Source organism: Phoca vitulina, unplaced genomic scaffold (assembly GCF_004348235.1).
Source record: "Phoca vitulina isolate PV1807 unplaced genomic scaffold, GSC_HSeal_1.0 scaffold8, whole genome shotgun sequence".
NCBI classification, from domain to species: Eukaryota; Metazoa; Chordata; class Mammalia; order Carnivora; family Phocidae; genus Phoca; species Phoca vitulina.
In genome coordinates, this window is record NW_022589711.1 from 51143898 (window position 1) to 51164941 (window position 21044).

The following is a 21044-nucleotide window of genomic DNA, read 5'->3' on the forward strand; positions in this document are numbered from 1 at the left end:
TTTTTTTTTTTAACATATATTGTATTATTTGTTTCAGAGGTACAGATCTGTGATTCAAGTCTTGCACAATTCACAGCACTCACCATAGCACATACACTCCCCAAATGTCTATCACCCAGCCACCCCATCCCTCCCACCCCCCACCAATCCAGCAAACCTCAGTTTGTTTCCTGAGATTAAGAATTTCTCATATCAGTGAGGTCATATGATACATGTCTTTCTCTGATTGACTTATTTCGCTCAGCATAACACCCTCCAGTTCCATCCACATCGTTGCAAATGGCAAGATCTCATTCTTTTGATGGCTGCATAATATTCCATTGTGTATATATATATATATATATATATATATATATATATACCACTTCTTCTTTATCCATTCATCTATCGATGGACATCCTGGCTCTTTCCACAGTTTGGCTATTATGGACATTGCTGCTATTAACATTGGGGTGCACGTACCCCTTCGGACCCCTACATTTGTATCTTTGGGGTAAATACCCAGTAGTGCAATTGCTGGATCATATGGTAGCTCTATTTTCAACTTTTTGAGGAACCTCCATACTGTTTTCCAGAGTGGTTCACCAGCTTGCATTCCCACCAACAGTGTAGGAGGGTTCCCCTTTCTCCGCATCCCTGCCAACACTTGTCATTTCCTGACTTGTTAATTTTAGCCGTTCTGACTGGTGTGAGGTGGTATCTCATTGAGGTTTTGATTTGGATTTCCCTGATGCCGAGCAATGTTGAGCATTTTTTCATGTGTCTGTTGGACATTTGGATGTCTTCTTTGGAAAAATTTCTGTTCATGACTTTGGCCCATTTCTTGATTGGATCATTTGTACTTTGGGTGTTGAGTTTGGTAAGTTCTGTATAGATTTTGGATTCTAGCCCTTTCTCTGATATGTCATTTGCAAATATCTTCTCCCATTCTGTCGGTTGTCTTTTGGTTTTGTTGACTGTTTCTTTTGCTGTGCAAAAGCTTTTTATCTTGATGAAGTCCCAGTAGTTCATTTTTGCCTTGCTTCCCTTGCCTTTGGCAATGTCTCTAGGAAGAAGTTGCTGTAGCTGAGGTCGAAGAGGTTGCTGCGTGTGTTCTTCTCTAGGATTTTGATGGACTCCTGTCTCACATTTAGGTCTTTCAACCATTTGGAGTCTATTTTTGTGGGTGGTGTAAGGAAATGGTCCAGTTTCATTCTTCTGCATGTGGCTGTCCAATTTTCCCAACACCATTTGTTGAAGAGACTGTCTTTTTTCCATTGGACATTCTTTTCTGTTTTGTCAAAGATGAGTTGACCATAGAGTTGAGGGTCCATTTCTGGGCTCTCTATTCTGTTCCATTGATCTATGTGTCTGTTTTTGTGCTAGTACCATACTGTCTTGATGATGACAGCTTTGTAATAGAGCTGGAAGTCCGGAATTGTAATGCCGTCAGCTTTGCTTTTCTTTTTCAACATTCCTCTGGCTATTCGGGGTCTTCTCTGGTTCCATACAAATTTTAGGATTATTTGTTCCATTTCTTTGAAAAAAGTGGATGGTATTTTGATGGGGATTGCATTGAATGTGTAGATTGCTCTAGGTAGCATTGACATCTTCAGAGTATTTGTTCTTCCAATCCATGAGCATGGAACGTTTTTCCATTTCTTTGTGTCTTCCTCAATTTCTTTCATGAGTATTTTATAGTTTTCTGAGTACAGATCCTTTGCCTCTTTGGTTAGATTTATTCCTAGGTATCTTATGGTTTTGGGTGCAATTGTAAATGGGATCGACTCCTTAATTTCTCTTTCTTCTGTCTTGTTGTTGTTGTATAGGAATGCCACTGATTTCTGTGCATTGATTTTATATCCTGCCACTTTACTGAATTCCTGTATGAGTTCTAGCAGTTTTGGGGTGGCGTCTTTTGGGTTTTCCACATAAAGTATCATATCATCTGCAAAGAGTGAGAATTTGACTTTTTCTTTGCCAATTTGGATGTATTATTTCTTTTGGTTGTCTGATTGCTGTGGCTAGAACTTCTAATACTATGTTGAATAGCAGTGGTGATAGTGGACATCCCTGCTGTGTTCCTGACCTTAGGTGGAAAGCTCTCAGTTTTTCCCCATTGAGAATGATATTCGCTGTGGGTTTTTCATAGATGGCTTTTATGATATTGAGGTACATACCTTCTATGCATTTACTCTGAAGAGTTTTGATCAAGAAAGGATGCTGTACTTTGTCAAATGCTTTTTCTGCATCTATTGAGAGGATCATATGATTCTGTTCTTTCTTTTGTTAATGTATTGTATCACATTGATTGATTTGCGGATGTTGAACCAAACTTGCAGCCCTGGGATAAATCCGACTTGGTCGTGGTGAATAATCCTTTTAATGTACTGTTGGATCCTATTGGCTAGTATTTTGGTGAGAATTTTTGCATCTGTGTTCACCAAGGATATTGGTCTGTAATTCTCCTTTTTGATGGGGTCTTTGTCTGGTTTGGGGAACAACGTAATCGTGGCCTCATAAAACGAGTTTGGAAATTTTCCTTCCATTTCTATTTTTTGGAACAGTTTCAGAAGAATAGGTATTAATTCCTCTTTAAATGTTTGGTAGAATTCCCCTGGGAAGCCATCTGGCCCTGGGCTTTTGCTTGTTGGGAGATTTTTGATGACTGCTTCAATTTCCTTGGTGGTTATAGGTCTGTTCAGGTTGTCTATTTCTTCCTGGTTCAATTTTGGTAGTTGATACATCTCTAGGAATGCATCCATTTCTTCCAGGTTATCTAATTTACTGGCCTATAGTTGCTCATAATATGTTCCTATAATTGTTTGTATTTCTTTGGTGTTGGTTGTGATCTCTCCTCTTTCATTCATGATTTCGTTGATTTGGGTCATTTCTCTTTTCTTTTTGATAAGTCTGGCCAGTTGTTTATCAATCTTGTTAATTCTTTCAAAGAACCAGCTCCTAGTTTCATTGATCTGTTCTACTGTTCTTTTGGTTTCTATTTCATTGATCTCTGCTCTGATCTTTATTATTTCTCTTCTCCTGCTGGGTTTAGGCTTTATTTGCTGTTCTTTCTCCAGCTCCTTTAGGTGTAGAGTTAGGTTGTGTATTTGAGATCTTTCTTGTTTCTTGAGAAAGGCTTGTGTTGCCATATACTTTCCTCTTAGGACTGCCTTTGCTGTATCCCAAAGATTTGGAACAGTTGTGTTTTCTTTTTTTTTTTTTTTAAAGATTTTATGTATTTATTTGACAGAGACACAGCAAGAGAGGGATCACAAGCAGGGGGAGAGGGAGAGGGAGAAGCAGGCTTCCCGCCGAGCAGGGAGCCCGATGTGGGGCTTGATCCCAGGACCCTGGGACCATGACCTGAGCCGAAGGCAGACGCTTAACGACTGAGCCACCCAGGCGCCCCAGGAACAGTTGTGTTTTCATTTTCATTTGTTTCCATTACTTTTTATAATTCTTCTTTAATTTCCTGGTTGACCCATTCTTTCTTTAGTAGGATGCTCTTTAGCTTCCATGTATTTGAGTTCTTTCCGACTTTCCTCTTGTGATTGAGTTCTAGTTTCAAAGCATTGTGGTCTAAAAATATGCAGGGAATGATCCCAGTCTTTTGGTACTGGTTGAGACCTGATTTGTGACCTAAGATATGATCTATTCTGGAGAATGTTCCATGGGCACTAGAGAAAAATATGTATTCTGTTGCTTTGGGATGGAATATTCTGAATATATCGGTGAAGTCCATTTGGTCCAGTGTGTCATTTAAAGTCTTTATTTCCTTGTTGATCTTTTGCTTAGATGATCTCTCCATTTCAGTGAGGGGGCTGTTAAAGTCCCCCACTATTATTGTATTGTTGTCAATGTGTTTCTTTGCTTTTGTTATTCATTGGCTTATATAATTGGCTGCTCCCATGTTAGGGGCATAGATATTTACAATTGTTAGATCTTCTTGTTGGATAGACCCTTTAAGTAGGATATAGTGTCCTTCCTCATCTCTTATTACAGTCTTTGGTTTAAAATCTAATTTGTCGGGCGCCTGGGTGGCTCAGTTGGTTAAGCGACTGCCTTCGGCTCAGGTCATGATCCTGGAGTCCCTGGATCGAGTCCCGCATCGGGCTCCCTGCTCGGCAGGGAGTCTGCTTCTCCCTCTGACCCTCCCCCCTCTCATGTGCTTGCTCTCTTTCATTCTCTCTCTCTCAAATAAATAAATAAAAAATCTTTAAAAAAAAAAAAATCTAATTTGTCTGATATAAGGATTGCCACCTCAGCTTTCTTTTGATGTCCATTAGCATGGTAAATGGTTTTCCACCCCCTCACTTTAAATCTGGGGGTGTCTTTGGGTCTAAAATGAGTCTCTTGCAGACAGCATATCAATGGGTCTTGTTTTTTAATCCAATCTGATAGCCTGTGTCTTTTGATTGGGGCATTTAGCCCATTTACATTCAGGGTAACTATTGAAAGATAGGAATTTAGTGCCATTGTATTGCCTGTAAGGTGACTGTTACTGTATATTGTCTGTGTTCCTTTCTGGTCTATGTTGCTTTTAGGCTCTCTCTTTGCTTAGAGGAACCCTTTCAATATTTCTTGTAGGGCTAGTTTCGTGTTTGAAAATTCCTTTAGTTTTTGTTTTTCCTGGAAGCTTTTTATCTCTCCTTCTATTTTCAATGACAGCCTAGCTGGATATAGTATTCTTGGCTGCATATTTTTCTCATTTAGTGCTCTGAATATATCCTGCCAGTCCTTTCTGGCCTGCCAGGTCTCTGTGGATAGGTCTGTTGCCAATCTAATGTTTCTACCATTGTAGGTTACAGATCTCTTATCCCGAGCTGCTTTCAGGATTGTCTCTTTGTTTCTGAGACTCGTAAGTTTTAGTATTAGATGTTGGGGTGTTGACCTATTTTTTATTGCTTTTGAGAGGAGTTCTCTGTGCCTCCTGGATTTCGATGCCTGTTTCCTTCCCCAAATTATGGAAGTTCTCTGCTATAATTTGCTCCAATATACCTTCTGCCCCTCTCTCTCTTTCTTCTTCTTCTGGGATCTCAATTATTCTAATGTTGTTTCATCTTATGGTATCACTTATCTCTCGAATTCTGCCCTCGTGATCCAGTAGTTGTTTATCTCTCTTTTTCTCAGCTTCTTTATTTTCCATCATTTGGTTTTCTATATCGCTAATTCTCTCTTCTGCTTCATTTATCCTAGCAGTTAGCACCCCCATTTTTTATTGCACCTCATTAATAGCCTTTTTGATTTTGACTTGGTTAGATTTTAGTTCTTTTATTTCTCCAAGAAGGGTTTCTCTAATAACTTCCATGCTTTTTTCAAGCCCAGCTAGTATCTTTAAAATCATCATTCTGAACTCTAGATCCGACATCGTACTAATGTCCATATTGAGTAGGTCCCTGGCAGTCGGTCCTGCCTCTTGTTCTTTTTGTTGAGGTGATTTTTTCCATCTTGTCATTTTGTCCAGAGGAGAATAGATGAATGAGAGAACAAAATGCTAACAGGGTAACAACGTCCCCAGAAAATATACCCTAAACAAATCAGAAAAGACCTGAAACCGGGGGAAAAGACAGGGAAAGAAAGAAAAAAGAAAAAGATAAAAACAAACAAAAATAGAACAAAACAAATAAAAACAGAATATGATCAAATATGATCAGGCTGGTACATAGATCAGTGCCACACATTAGATTTTGGGTGTATTTTGGACTGTTAGAAGAAAGTGCCTCCCAAAATTTTAAAGAAAGAAAAACTTATATATGTACAAAAATAAGGGTTCATACAATGAAGGCATGGAATATGACTGTAAAGATGAAAATTATAAAAAATTTTATAAAAGGAATTGATATAAGAAGTTGTTTGAAAAAAAGAAAGAAGAGGGCTTAAAAAAAAAGAAAAAAAAAGGGGAGAGAATGTGATCGGGAAGGAGACTAGAACAAAGCCATACACCAGAGATTTATGGTATATTTTGATCTGTTAGAAGAAACTGTATCTCAAAATTTTAAGGAGAGAACAACTTATATATATATATGCCAAAAATAAGGGTAACTACTATGTAGGGAAAGAATATGACTCTAAAAATGAAAAATAAAAATGTTTTTTTAAAAAAAGGATTGATAAGATGTTGGTTGAAAAAGGGAAAAATAAAAATTCAAAAAAGAAAAAGACAGCTAAAATAAAAAATTAACTTTGAAAGACTAAAGAATCATGGTAAAAAAGCCATGAATTCTATGTGCAGTATTCCCCTAGTGCTGAAGTTCTGCCATTCTCATTGATCAGTAAACTTGGTCTTGGCTGGCTGTTCTCGCTGATCTTCTGGGGGAGGGGCCTGTTGCCGTGGTTCCCAAATGTCTTTGCCGGAGGCGGAATTTCCCCGCCCTTGCTGGTCCGGGCTAAGTCATCTGCTCGGGTTTGCTCTCGGGAGCTTTTGTTCCCTGCAAGCTTTTCGTACAGCTTTGGAGGCCGAGAGTGAAAATGGCAGCCCCCCAATCTCCACCCTGGAGGAGCCGAGAACTTGGGGCCCTGCTCCTCAGTGAGCCCCCAGAGAAAAGCCATCAGTCACTCCCGTCTCCCCGGTCTTCAGCCGCTCTCTGTGCTCACCTGGCCTGTGACCGAGCGTTTCTATCTCTGGCACTCGACCCCGTGTGGAGTCTCCAAACCCAGCAGATCCGTGCAATGCACTCCCGCACCCCTCCTCCCAGGGGGAGGAAGGGGAGTCTCCCCAGATCTGCTGCTTTTTGGGTCCCTGCTGGAGGAGCAGGGGCCCGACTGTGCTGCGGATCACAGTTTATGGAAACCCCAAGCTGAGAGCCCGCACCTCAGCTCCGTCTCTGCAGCCGGCTTCCCCACTCCGATACCTGGGAGCTCTGCCGCACTCAGGCACCCCCGGTCTTTCTGTGACCCCGAGGGTCCCGAGACCGCACTGTCCCAGCGAGTGTTCCATTCCCTGCTTAGCCACTGGAGCTACGTCCCTCAGCAGAGCGGACTTCTGAAAGTTCTGATTTTGTGCTCTGAGGCTCTATCACTTGCCAGAAGCAGCCAACGGAGGCCCCCTTCCCCGCCGTCTATCCTCCCGAATATCGCCTCGGATTCACTTCTCCGCACGTCCTACCTTCCAAAAAGTGGTCACTTTTCTGTTTAGAGAGTTGTTGCTATTCTTTTCTTCAATCTCCTGTTGAGTTTGTAGGTGTTCAGAATGGTTTGATCCCTATCCAGCTGAATTCCTGGGACCAGACGAAATCCAGGTCTCCTACTCCTCTGCCATCTTGCTCCACCCCCAAGTTTGTACCTTTCTTAATAGCCTTGGACAAGATATCAACTTTATGATAATGAGATATAGAAAAATACAAATTTAAGTTTTATGGAAATAGGTATGAATATTTGCGATCCCATCCCCTTCCTTGTCTGAAAACAACCTGTAGTGGTTTGCTCTGACTTGTCTTTCCAAATTACCTGTGCAAAGTCTCCCATGCTTTCAAGTTTCCTCATCAATAGCAATTGATCAGGGGAGGCAACATTCATCCAGTTCTTCATTGTGTTTTCCAATCAAAGCTAAATTAAATGAGGGCCTTAAGAGTTTGCTTCCACAGTGGTTATTTGTGCACCCACCTGGCCTACTTTTCAGATCATCAATCTAAGGACAGTGTGATGTGCACAGCACTCAGCTCGGTTGCTGTGATGACTGGGCCTTCATCAGCATTGTCATTTGGGGGCATCCTCTTCTTTCCAGCAGCTGGGTCCCTGGGACATGGAGATAATGAAATAAATGAAAACTCCACACAGCCACCTCCTGGGCTCTTCTTATCACCAAGCTGCTCAGATCACTTTATTTTGGGAAATAAGCAATCCTGCGGCGCCTGCTTTTCTTCTCTCTGCCTCACGCCCCTTCCAAGCAAGCCTGAGTATTCTTCTGGGAGGTGTTGCATCTTGTTGTGTATCTAAAGTGAAGCTTGGAAGAGTATGAGGGCACGTGTTGGTGCACAAAGGCAAAAACAGAACTCTGATGTCTTAAAAAAAAATAGGGCCAGTGATAGAGGGGCATTTACCTCTGATTTCTGGTTGGTAGAGATTTATATAGAGTTGGGGGCTGGCAGACCATAAACACTGGAATAAATGAGATAGAGAGAATATAAGAGAAAACCTAGTTTGTTTGTTTGTTTGTTTATAAACTTTAAGGCTTGTAAGAATCCTTTATATCATGGCAACACAGATTAAATGCTATTGTTTTGGCCTGAAGGTGCTAATCTTATCAAAAGCATTTATAAGGCTCCATCTACAAAGTGCCTAAGAGCTCTGAGGACACAGGTGTGGGTGGCGTTGGAGGAATAAGAACAGTGGTGTTGGCCCATTGCATCCTGGAAAGTTTAGATCCCTGAAAGCAAAGCCATTTGGGCCAGTTGGAGAGAAAGAACTCAGCAGATGTACAGGAGAGTTTCTCATTCTTTCAATTCAGAGTCCTAGAAAAGCACATACAAAGTCACTTTTAAGTAGATACATAAAGGAAGATCTTGCAAAGCAGAGTGGGACATAGCCATATGAAATAAAGCTTTGTAAGAGATGCCTGGGAAGTCTTTAAAAAGCAAGTGATATCTCAATGGGGCTTTTTAAGAAAAATTGGAACTTGCCAAGACAGGAAAAATATCACCTACACAGGGTATGTTGTCAACAAAGACCTCTATGGAGGTGGCAGGTATGTGATTTAACTTCCCTAAGACACATAAGGAGGAGCGATCAGAGAGCAGATCAGAAAGGCAGATTGAAATCAGATTGTGGAAGGCCTTGAATGTCAGTCGAAGACCCCTGGACCTTATTCTCTAGGCAACAACAAAGAATGAAGTGGTGCCAAGAGGACCGACTCTCTGTTCGTGCACGACTCACTAGCTAGGCAGTAATAAAGCATCAGGGCCTCTCTGGTGAGCATTTATGTAAGCTGGTCCTTGCAGAGTGTCCTGGCCCCCTTGGACTTCTCAGTTGATGTGACTCTTTTATGGAGTTTACTGTAGTTGGCAATTTTCTGCACCTCGCCTTTCAAAGAAAGATGTTACGATACCGCCTTTGTCTTGTAAGCTTAGAACATATTTTAAAGCATATGAGGATATATCAAAACATCTGAGGATGTATCCTGTATTTGCCCAACAGAAATCATTGATTCTGCAATGTGTGCCAAATTATATGAAACATTCGTTCAGCATCTAAAAATAATGTTTGGTGTTTCTTCAGATATATTTTCATTTCTGCTGATGTCTGCCTTGGGCCTCACAGTTTTCATTCTGTTTTCTGACTTTCAAGATATATACCGTGGAATGGAGGTAAGAGCTATTCAGTATCACATCTGCAGTGACTCATATGTATGATGAGACCATATCTGCACCATAATTTGCAAGTTAGTTATTACCATATTCTCTCTGATCATTTAATATTGTGGGGCTCTTCTATTTACTAGAGCAGCAAATAACTTACCTGGCTCTCCCATATGCGACCCTCTGATTGTTTTCAGATGATCTATATTATCAGTTGAGAACATTTATCCTATTCACACCTAAAATACTATGTGTGGATATTATATCCTTCCATGTTATACTAATATAATAAATTAATGTATTAACAAAATAACTAATTCTTCAAGTTTAATTATTTTAACATATAGTAGAAATCCTTTATAATGTAGTTGTAAGGAGCAAGAAAAAAGTAGACTTACAGGCCAATCATGTTCTGTCTGTCAAACATCGACTGCAGGGAGTTTTATTTCAGTGGACATCACTTAATCCAGGGCGCAGTGGATTAAAATAAAATTTATGAAGAGGTCATTGAACCCATTCTTGGAACCAGCATTGTGGGAGAAACAAAACAAAGAGAAGGATTGACTCTTGATTTGCAATCTATAGTTTTGTTGTGAAGATGAGCTCCACCCAAGAGAAATGATGACATGGCTATGTGAGACCACCCATGCTTGAAGAGGGTGTAACATAGAGAGAAGTGGGAAGAACACAGGAAAGAGGAGCTCTCACGGGGCCTGTGGTTGTCACGGGAGGCTTCATGGAGGAGGCACAACTTGATCTGTGTCCAGAGGATAGGCTAGATTTTGCTAGGTAGAAGGTAGGGATATTTCCAACCAGGAGAACAGCCTGAGCACAAGCAGAGGGCTGAAAGAATCTCTTTTGTCTTGGAAATGCAAAAGAATGTAGGGTGGCAGAGATAAAAATCAAAAGCCACACTTGTTTCACAGAATACCTGGGAGACTGGCAAAGGCAGAAGCAACATGCTGTGGAATGTGAGGAAGGCATGGCTGGATGAAGATGGCCAGGGAAGTTTGAGCTCTCTTCTGAGAGCAACAGGGAGTCATTGAAGATATCCCAGCAGGTGTGTCAGGAGGGATTTTAAGGACAGACTAATTAGATGATGGCAGGAAGGCTATATGCTAGAGCAGAGAGGCTGTGGACAGAGACACAGTTAGGAAGTGAAAACCTAGATCATTTAGTCACTTATAAGACATTATGAAGCTTTAGCCCATGCTTGGCACTGGGACTCCAAAGATGAGTAAGATGTGGGCACAGATCTCAAGTAGTTCAGGGGCTAGGAGGGAAGACCATCCCACAAGCGGATGATTTCAAAGCAGTGTGACAAGTGCCTTCCAGGCCAAGAGATGGAGAAGAGACCTCCCAGATGAGGGCAGGGACCACAGGGAAGGCAAGGGCCAAGCTCTCTGCTAGGATCTGACCCCCTACCACACCTTACAGCCTTCTCCAGACAGCCGTGCACCAAGGCTGTGTCTCACAACCCTAAGAAAGGCTGTCTCTACTTGGGGGAAAAAATAACAAAGTGTTACTTTGAAATACCCCATATCAGACTAGGGATGAGAATTGCAGGTGAGCATCTAGACACTGTGAAGGGTCTGTGGTAGTCCTAAAGGCAGCTCAGTCCCCATCCTTTACTTTGGGTCAGATCGGCGCTGTGTGAATAGTCTCTTGCTATTGATGAAGCATGGGAAGTTATAGTGTTTACACCTATTACTTAATTGTATTTGGTGGTCAGTATATACCCTTCAATCCTTAAAAGAAGGTGGGTTGGGTGGGTTCAAGTTTCATCAAGCCATTAGATTTAGGGTTGGGGCCATTTGTTCAGAAAATTTTCACCTAGTTTCAAAAGTAACTTGAACCTCTGTCCCCTTTATGTTTTACTCATACATCAGTTTTACTGAAAGAATGAACTCCAAGTAGATTTTACTTTGGGAGGATTAGAAGTAATAGTATTATTAGATGAATGACTTCATCTTGTATTCTCTTCCCTATATTTGAAAAGATAAAAATGAAGAGAGACGCACTGTTTCCAAAGTGTTTTGTCTCATGTCTGTGACCCAGAGCACATTTACTGAATGTCTCTTGTCCGCAGTGGAGGGAGCAAAGGCCCAGGGGCAGTCAATTCTCATTTGAATTCTGGCTCTGCCATTTATTGATTGGCTTTGAATCCTTGGACAAGGTACTGACCTCATCTGTGAAGTGGAGAAAGTAATGCCCACCATCCAAGCTCAGAGAGTTGTTACAAATATATAAATTAAACAAGATAATTAATACTTTTCAAAATGGAAGACATGCAAAGCATAAAGGTAGTATTTCTTTTTTAACAGCTCATCCCAACCCTGACATCATGGAGGGTTTCAATTTTGGTGGTAGTCCTCACCCAATTCTGTGTGGCCTTCTTTGTAGAGGTAAAGTGATTTCTATATGTCTCTTACTCTCTTTCTGGGGAAATAAATAAAGGGTCTCATTTTCAACACATGCCTGTTTTTTAGAGCAACATCTTTTGTCCCCAGAAGTGATAGTTATTAAGGGTTTGTAAAAACTGCACATGTTCTCTTTGGGGGAAATTACTTGGAGAGTGATTTAAAATTCTCTAAGGACTGCATAGAAGTGCTCTCTGGATCTGTAGCATAGAAAGCAAAACATCAAATTAACTCTAATTTTATCTCCCATGAAGGCATTGTATTGTACTTTTCTAGTATTCTCATAAGCTAGTAGAGACGAGACCAGGTGACCTACCAGCTCTAAAATTCAATGAGACCTTTCGAGTGAAGAACTATCTTCAGAAGGGTTTCCTTAATTAAGAGAGAAAGGAAGCCATTGCTCATTCTAGTCAATTCTTACCCTTGAAAGTCTTCCTCTATAGCATTTTTCTTCTACTCAGTGTCACTAAATGACTTCACTTACTCAGTGAAAGGCTCAGGCACTATTTTTTTTAAAGGGACAGTTAAAAAAAGATTCATGTAAGTGTTTTGGGAAAAGGGATCAACCAAATTTTAAAAAATACACACACACACACACACACACACACACACATATATATAAAATTGTATACAATGAGTGTGAAATTTCTCATACTCTTTAAGGAATTCCATTTTTGAGACTATATAAATTTTTAAATAATCCAAAAGGAGAGATAAAACTTACATGTATGAAGGTATTCATTATAGTATTATCTCTGGTGGTAAAATTTTAAATTCAACTCATGTGTTCAAAAATAGAGATGCTGTTTGTTTAAATAGTTATATAGCAATTTGAAAAAAATGGTATTTGATCATTAAAGGTGATTATTAAGAAGACCGTAGCTACAAATTGTACATGACAGGAAGTCTAGCATAACCAAAAGTGGAATGCAAAATTTGGCCATTTCTATTATAAAGAAAAAAAAGAACACCCCCCCCTCAAATGGAAAGCAAAACACATTTGATTTCTGGAGTTCATCCATTCATTCAGCAAACCATTGCGTGGCACCTCCTATGTGGCACGTGGCAGGTAGCAGTGATTTTTTTTTTCTTTCCTTGATTTTGAGAACATTATTTTGTTATCATTTCAGTCTGGCAGTAAAATAATTCTAAGTGAATCAGCAGCCAGGATTTAACTAGGAAATCTGTAGAAATGAAAGACTGTAAGCTTTGGGCAGATTTCTGTGAACACAAGCACTCTTCCTCCTCAAGGGAAAGAACCAGGGGAGCTGCTAGACGTCATGGGGACAGCAGGAAGGAGAAGCTGCCACAGAAGCAGTGGTACTAAGCACATCTCAGAGGAAGACCTGGGGGAACAGAGCGCAGTGGTGAGCAACCTGGCTGAAGGGGAAAGTGGAATCATAGTTTGATTGTTTTCTCCTCCTGATTTCTCAGGATGTCATCCTTCAAAATCGAAGGCTCTGGCTATGGATCAAAAAAGAATTTGGATTCTCTTCTAAAAGTCAATATAGGAACTGGCAAAAAAAGCTGGCAGAAGACTCCACCTGGCCTCCCACACACAGAACAGATTATTCAGGTGATGGCGAAAATGGATTCTATATCAACCTCGGCTTTGAGGACCCTGAACAGATTCCAAGAGCAAAACTCGAATTGAGAGGTCAAACCACAGAACAGCATTTTTGGACGAGGCTGTAATCAAAATCATTGTTGTACATGCTTCACACCATCTCCTTGTTCCCTGAAACTAAACCCATGTGGAGAAGTGATGATAGTCTATCCTTATCCTTTCTCTCTCCATCGGAGGATTCAAAGTGCATTATCAATGTATTGAACCTTGCAAAAGAGAACCTTAAATATGCCTATTTGGACTGTATCCTCTGCTATTGAGGAAAAAAAAATGTACGTCCTGGATTACCTTTTTTTTTTTTTTTTCTAATAAACTATTCACATTGCATAGCATTATCCTGGCTAAAATGCACAAGTTCTCTTGGTAGTGAAATTAAGAGTATGAACATAGGTAGAACAAAGGAAAATTGAAGAAGAGTTTGATGTTTGAAAGTTTCACCAATATATTTTTATTTTCATCTCCAGAAATAAAAGAATTTGGGGGGAAAGCCTTTCTCTCAATAAATCATCACAATTTACTTAACCTTATATTCACTTGCGAAGATCATTTATGTGCATATCTTTTCCCAAGGTCACAAAATTCCTCTTTTTGCTTCTTTTGTATGGCTTTAACAGAGAAACAAGAATTGACATTTACTTCAGAAAAGTCGACTCTAACTATAGTAAGTATGGGCGCGGGGACTGATGGAGATGTCTGTTAATTGCATATAATCTTGGCTTGGGCACAACTTATATCTAAGCAAACTCCACCAACGTTGGCATCTCCCACAGTATATTGTTTTGGGGTCAGAGAGCAAGAAAATCACAAAGATATTGGGATAACCTGTTAAAATGTATTTTTCACTTAAAGAAGCATGGCACTTCTACTTATTTTTTGCTACTGACAGATTAAACCTCAAGCTCTAGGTTGAAAAGTTGGTTCAATCGCAGCATTGCTCATCTTAAAAACAATCCTGGGGAAGGGACCCATAATGTTTGTATCTACAGCATAACAATCGTCAAGCTGCTAAACAACCTTAAGTTCCATTTCATCTTTTCATTATCTAAATCAATTATTAATGGCCACAAGAAAAGGTACATCCTCGGCAAATATATTCTGCACATTATTACCTTTAATATATATCAACGTCACTGTGACCCGGAGAGGACATATATCCCTAGTGAACATTTTAAATTAGCTACTAGGCTTTCCTTATAACAATAAATCTGATTTTGCCAATTTAACAGATCTTTAATGGCTCATAGGCGATTAGTTAGTCAGTTCCATCCCGTGAATGCCAATTATGTGCCTAATACTGTGATGTATGGATTCCATAATGCTTTTACAATTCTGGAATCTTTAGGATTGAAAAAAATGTTTTTAACATTTCAGCAATGCATTACCCTAAATATTATTATATACTATGTTATACAAGCCAGTAGCATAAATGCCAATTCCTTTAAGAATAAACCCTTTATATTTACATTTTATTTGCTTTTTAAAAAATTTTTATTATGTTATGTTAATCACCATACATTACATCATTAGTTTTTGATGTAGTGTTCCATGATTCATTGTTTGCTTATAACACCCAGTGCTCCATTCAGTACGTGCCCTCTTTAATACCCATCACCAGGCTAACCCATCCCCCCACACCCCTCCCCTCTAGAACCCTCAGTTTGTTTCTCAGAGTCCATAGTCTCTCATGGTTCATCTCCCCCTCTGATTTCCCCCCTTCATTTTTCCCTTCCTGCTATCTTCTTCTTCTTTTTTTTTTTTTTTTACATATAATGTATTATTTGTTTCAGAGGTACAGGTCTGTGATTCAACAGTCTTACACAATTCACAGCACTCACAATAGCACATACCCTCCCCAATGTCTATCACCCAGCCACCCCATCCCTCCCACCCCCACCACTCCAGCAACCCTCGGTTTTTAACTTTTTCTTGGGTGCACAGCTTTGGAAAATGATAATTTTTAAATGTGTTTAATTTAGTAACTACTAATGAAAGATCAAAAGATGAAAAAGATTTTTAGATTATGATTAAGGAATGTATGTCAACCTAAAATATATGACAGCTCGGGTTCCTTGAAATGGCATATCTGTATTTAGTAATTTGACCTTTAGAATCAGAGATTCAATTGATACAGCATGACATTTAGATAATATAAAAAGATTTTTAAAAAACGCTTTATTCAATAAATGTACAGCTTCTCCCACCCAATTTTTCCAATAACCTATTTGTTATCTGGTAGATGATGATATTTTTTTCATACACCTTTTTGTGTGTGGAGGGTTACATAATAAAGTTGAACTCTACACTTGACTTTGCTAAAAGTACTTAATAGTCTTGGAATAAATGTTTGATAAAAGCACAATGAGCATGACCACATATCAATGATTACCTATAGGAAACGTAAACAAATAGTCTTAAGCTGCCCATCATCAAGACTGGCCATTTTTATGGGAAGACTGATGACTAACTTTGTGAGCTTTCCTCTCAGGGTGAAAACCAATGGAGTCTGTACCTATGTGAAAAAGGTATCCTCAAATTCAATTTAAAAGTGCATTTGTGACATAGCATAGCTGGGACTGTCTTCTGGAGTGGATATGTCTAGAGTTCTCTAGAAAGGTTTGACTTGAGAATCCTTGGAGGTCCTCTCTGCTCCAGTTCCACTCCCTCTCCTCTCCGATTGGCTGGCATGGTAATTCCACCACACTCGAGTCTCCTGCCTTGGGTAAGATTTGCCCTCTGCAGTCATCTTTTATTAAAAGGTAAGTACACCTTGGGAAAGGTAACACATTAAACCGCTACCAATCTCACCCTTATTTGACAATCTTAGAAAATCTTTTTTGTTTTTTGGGGGTTTTTATTTGTTTTTTTTACTATTACTTGAATGCAGAACATAAAAGGAACAGGAAACTTAATTTAGAATAAAAATGAAGGGGTCATTTTGGACCACGGTATCTGGTAGAAGACACTCACACCTCCCAGTGGACCAGTGGAGGAAGAGGGAATTTGGGGGTTATCTGGAGACAGAATTGGTATCATAAGAAAGAAAAGAGATTAGTCAGGGAACAAGGAAGAAAGATAGGGTCTCTATTGGCCCTGACTGTAGCACATTACCCCTTCTGTCATCATTACTCTTAATGCTGCAATTAGACCATAGAATATTTCTGTCCCTTGGGTAAAATCTACATCAGCTTAATAGGTCCAAGACTTTCATTGAGTCTTCTGTTTACTTTATCTACCACATTCCTAGTTCCCTGATCATACCCTCCCAGCCCCACTTACTTGAACTTTTCCTTTATTTAATGCCATGTTTTTAATTATGGCACAAGAAGGATGGCATTGGCTAGTTGTGTGGTTTGTAGGGTAATGTTGTAATGTCTGATACAATCCTAGGGTATAGAGACCTGCATTCACTTTTCTCCACCTGCTGCCAACAAGAATTCCACTGGGAACGTATTAAAAAGGAATTTGTTTCATTCAACATATAATCAATAAAATACAAGAATAAAATCATGACACTCCTTAACTTACAGTAAAAGCCTTAAACAGTAACATGGGATATTGTTTTCTAAATATGGCACTTTAAACCTGCATTAAATGATCTCTTGCTAAGGTTAAAAGGGTCAAACCCTTGAAATACTTCAAAATCCAAAGGGAATAATGTAGCTCTGTAGAAGTAACAGCCCACTCTTGCTTGTCACATACTCCTGACAAATGAGTCACTCCCAGGGAAATCACTGGATCTAAAACGACAGGAGAAAAGAATGCTGTCTCCCATCTACTCCACCTGCATCTACACAGGAACTAGGAGGAGATGGGAGTGCACTCTCAAATGGACTGTTAATCAGAGCTCCTCAAACTGCCTAACAAAATGCTCAATTTCCCAGTTTCTTTTCTGACCAGAAAAGGAATATGAAGTTAGATGTCAATGTCAACAATTTGGGGCTCTTAACATTTCTTTTAAAATCACATATAGACGTTCTTCATTCCTCTGGCAAGTACAAAATAGCCACCCTCAGGAAAAAGGAAAACAACATTTATGGTAGAAGATAAAATATGATGTGATTTTGTTAAAATCCTCTGCTGGCTTGCTCAAAAGGCTACTGCTTCTTGTTTAAGCTGCCACAGCAAATCTTTGCTAGTAGGGAGAAAAATTTCCATGGCTCAATGATGAGATAATATCAGTAAGCAATTTATTAAAGAGCCGGCCATCCATCACTGGAATTTGGAACAATAATGATGCATTGAAAGTATTCATCCCAGTTTTTTTTCCCCTCCTCACAAATTCCTTCAGTTCCAATATCTCTTCAGTAAATCATTAATAGTATTTTGCTCTTTGTCTTTTTGGAAACAAGCCCAGGAGTGAAAAGGCACCAGCAGCAGCTGCCACAAACCCAATGGTACTTATTGCTTGGTTGGCCTATAAAGAAATGAGAAACAAACAAAAAACACATCTTATTCTAAAGGCATCTCTGTCCTAAACCCAAATTTTAGCTTGTTTCCTAAACTGAAGACCTTTTTAATGTACAAAGGATAAATTTAAAGCTTCATGCAAAATTGAATTGTGTAAGCATAAATAAATTTATAATTTTTATAATTACGACAAAGATATAGTTAAATACACATAAATATATATTCCTCATATTTTTATGGCCCCCAACAATTTATAACTCATTATGGCACAATTCCTAATAATCATGGTAGTACATCTGGGAGGTAGTATTATTCCTACAGTGTAGGCAGTTGTTTTGCAAAACTTGGTGAGTTAAGTGATTTGCCTGAGGTCATACCAGCAAGATGTTTAGATATAGGTTGAGTCGTGAACCATGTATTTCCCCTCTAAACAATCCCTACCTCCTAAACACACACTGGTTTGGTTGGGTCTATACCAGGGTGAAAAATTTGTGTGTGTGTGTGTGTGTGTATGTGTGTGTGTTTCCTGACTTGAGAATGTCTACTAGCAAAATAATTCAGAGATGTAATCTAAGCTAAATACCTAGAAGCTCTTATTTGGTAGATAAAATTTCTATTTTGATAAACAAACTTCAAAAGAAGTCGATAGTGATGTTAACTATTGTGTCAAAAATTAATTTCTCATGTAGACAAACTAAAATAAACCACTCTCAAGCTCAACTGTCCATAAAGGAGCTCAGACATTTATAGCTTTAAAGGTATTAATCATCCTCATGATGAGGGATCTAATGAATATTCATGATTTTCATGGCACTCAGCTAATATTGCCTTCCATCTGCATGAGTTTGAGTGCAATTTTATGACCCAAAGTTCACATTCAGTTGCTTCAGAGTCACCAGGTACTCTGAAAACAACCGTTGTTCTCCGGGATTTAAGAATCAGGCTTTCAAATAAAGCAAAACATTTCTCCCAAATGATTCTAGGGACCCACCCAAACGCTGGAAATCCTGACCCAGCTCACATTTGAGCATGCCTTCTGTCTAACCCACAGGCCTCCCCCACATAGCCTGCCACCCCCACAAGACTGCCACATAGTGGTACCTCCCGAACTGCAGCTTCCCTGGTGGAAACAGACCACAAAGGCCTGGCCAAGAAAGAAGCACAATGACAGGAGTATTCATTCCATTACACCATCCTGTGGTCTGTAGGTACAAGGCCTGTCATTGTAGCTCCCTGCTCTGCCACCATCCGCAGTTGCCAGGGAGAATGGCTTTGGCAAACAACTGACAAATCCTATTTTAGTTTACAATTCTAACTCTGTTTGGTTATTTTATTCATACTTTTTAATGAGTCACCACCTAAGTTATTTCCCAGGAAAGAGTCAGAATTTGCTGCAGCATAGAGCTACCCACTTAGCACATGGGGAGCCAAAGGGACAGGAAGATATAAGATACAGGACAAAATTCCAAAGAGGGACAAAATCAATAATCAGACAGGGATCAAGGATTATAAATCAAGCCTAACCCTCATATAATTTCAGGCAGATGCTGAGATCCCAAGAAGGTCTGATATGGGCAAATGTGGCATGAAATGAACAAAGAGGAAGGTGCAATGGGTGTCTGTAGAAAGAGGAGTCAAATGACAGTCTGGGAAAGTGGCAGGATCCTGTGGGTAGGGTGGCCCCAGCTAAATGCAAACCTAACCCACTGGGTCTCCTTCAGCCACTAGAAACACAAGAGGTGAGAGAAATCCCACAGATCTAAGAGGCCTGGGGAGAGAAATGTAATCCTAAACCAAAATCCCCTGAGAGCACAGAGGCCAGATACGATGACAAGGAAGCTACTTCCTACAGTGTAGGCAGTTTCCCAAATCCCAAACACTTATTACAAGTTCTAATCTAGATGGCAAAATTCTGAGTAATTCAGACAATCTCTTGGAGTTATGTGTAATGGGACTTGACCTGCAAGAATATAATATCCCAGAATGTTCTCAGTGAACTATTATGAACAAGAGCTTTTATTTCACAACTTACTTAGGATTATAAAATCACCTAAGCTGACTCTTCACACTTTATCCTTTACAGGGTTTTCCGACTGTGGGATAATAAAGGACTCATTCTGAGGATCTATACCTGCCCAGTGAAACATTAACTGAATCTGGAGTGCTATGTCCTGACATAGTGTAGCTGGGTCACAGATGACTGCAGGGCTTATCAAAATTCTTCTTCCCCTGAGACTCTAAGGCCACAGTGCTATGCACTGAAGCACAGTCAGGGTGTATCATAGGTCAGCTTGTCTAGGCCTATTCAAGGTCACTGCCATCTTCCACAAAGATAAGCACATTTTAATACCTTGTTAAGACTGTAACAGTGGAAAATGTCTATTTAAATTTTTTAAAAGACAAGCCAGACTAGAAAAAAACATTTCCAACAGACAGATCTGATAAAGAACTGTTATTCAAAATATGCAAAAGCTCTTAAAACTCAACAAAAAGAAAATGAGCAAGGAACCCAGTTTAAAAATGGACAAAAGATCTCAAGAGACACATCATCAAATATGGTATGCAGATGACAAAGAAGCATATGAAAGGATGATTAACTTCATACGTTTAGGGAATTGCAAACTAAGACAATGAGATACCACTATGTACCTAGTAGAAGGGTTAAACCCCAAAATGATCACAACACCAAATGGTGAAGAAGATGTGGAAAAACAGGAACTCTCATTCACTGTTGGTGGGAATGCAAAAGGGTACAGCCGCTTTGTAAGACACTCTGGTGGTTTCTTACAAAACTAAACATACTCTTACCATAAAATCCAGTAATCATGCTCCTTGGTATTTACCCATAGGAGCTGAAAATCCATATCCACACAAAAACCTTCACACAAATGTTTCTAGCAGTTTTATTCATAATTACCAAAACTTGAAATCAACCAAGATGTTTTTTAGTAAGTGAATGTACATCCAGACAATGGAATGTTATTGAGTGATAAAGAAAAATGAGCTACCAAACCATGAAAAGACATGGAGGAATTTTACATGCATATTGCTTAGTATGCATACTGCTCAATGGTTGCCAGAGGTTTAGAGGGAAGGAAAGATGAATAGACAAGCAAAACACAGAGGAATTTTAGGGCAGGAAAATTATTCTGTATGAAACTGTAATGATGGATATATGTCACTATACATTTGTCAAAATTTATAGAATGTACAACACTAAGAGTGAACCCTAATGTAAACTATTTTAGGAGAGGCAAAATTTTTCCTGTATCCACCTTAGTTTCTCAGCTGAGGCTTGCTAATAAAAGACAACTT

General features: G+C 39.5%; 2 protein-coding genes across 4 annotated transcripts in view; one reads left to right on the top strand and one right to left on the bottom strand.

Moving 5' to 3' along the window:
• Positions 1-14075, top strand: part of ATP13A5 (ATPase 13A5) — a 107659-nt gene extending 93584 nt beyond the window's left edge. The window contains exons 29-31 of the mRNA XM_032406261.1: positions 9196-9284; positions 11600-11680; positions 13130-14075. Coding sequence (XP_032262152.1) covers positions 9196-9284; positions 11600-11680; positions 13130-13390 — 431 coding nt within the window. The 3' untranslated portion in view covers positions 13391-14075. The remainder of the gene's footprint in view (positions 1-9195; positions 9285-11599; positions 11681-13129) is intronic.
• A 2919-nt stretch (positions 14076-16994) lies between these two features.
• Positions 16995-21044, bottom strand: part of PLAAT1 (phospholipase A and acyltransferase 1) — a 199930-nt gene continuing 195880 nt past the window's right edge. For all 3 annotated transcript variants that reach the window (XM_032406901.1, XM_032406902.1, XM_032406900.1), the window contains one exon: positions 16995-17736. In XM_032406901.1, coding sequence (XP_032262792.1) covers positions 17635-17736 — 102 coding nt within the window. In that variant the 3' untranslated portion in view covers positions 16995-17634. The remainder of the gene's footprint in view (positions 17737-21044) is intronic.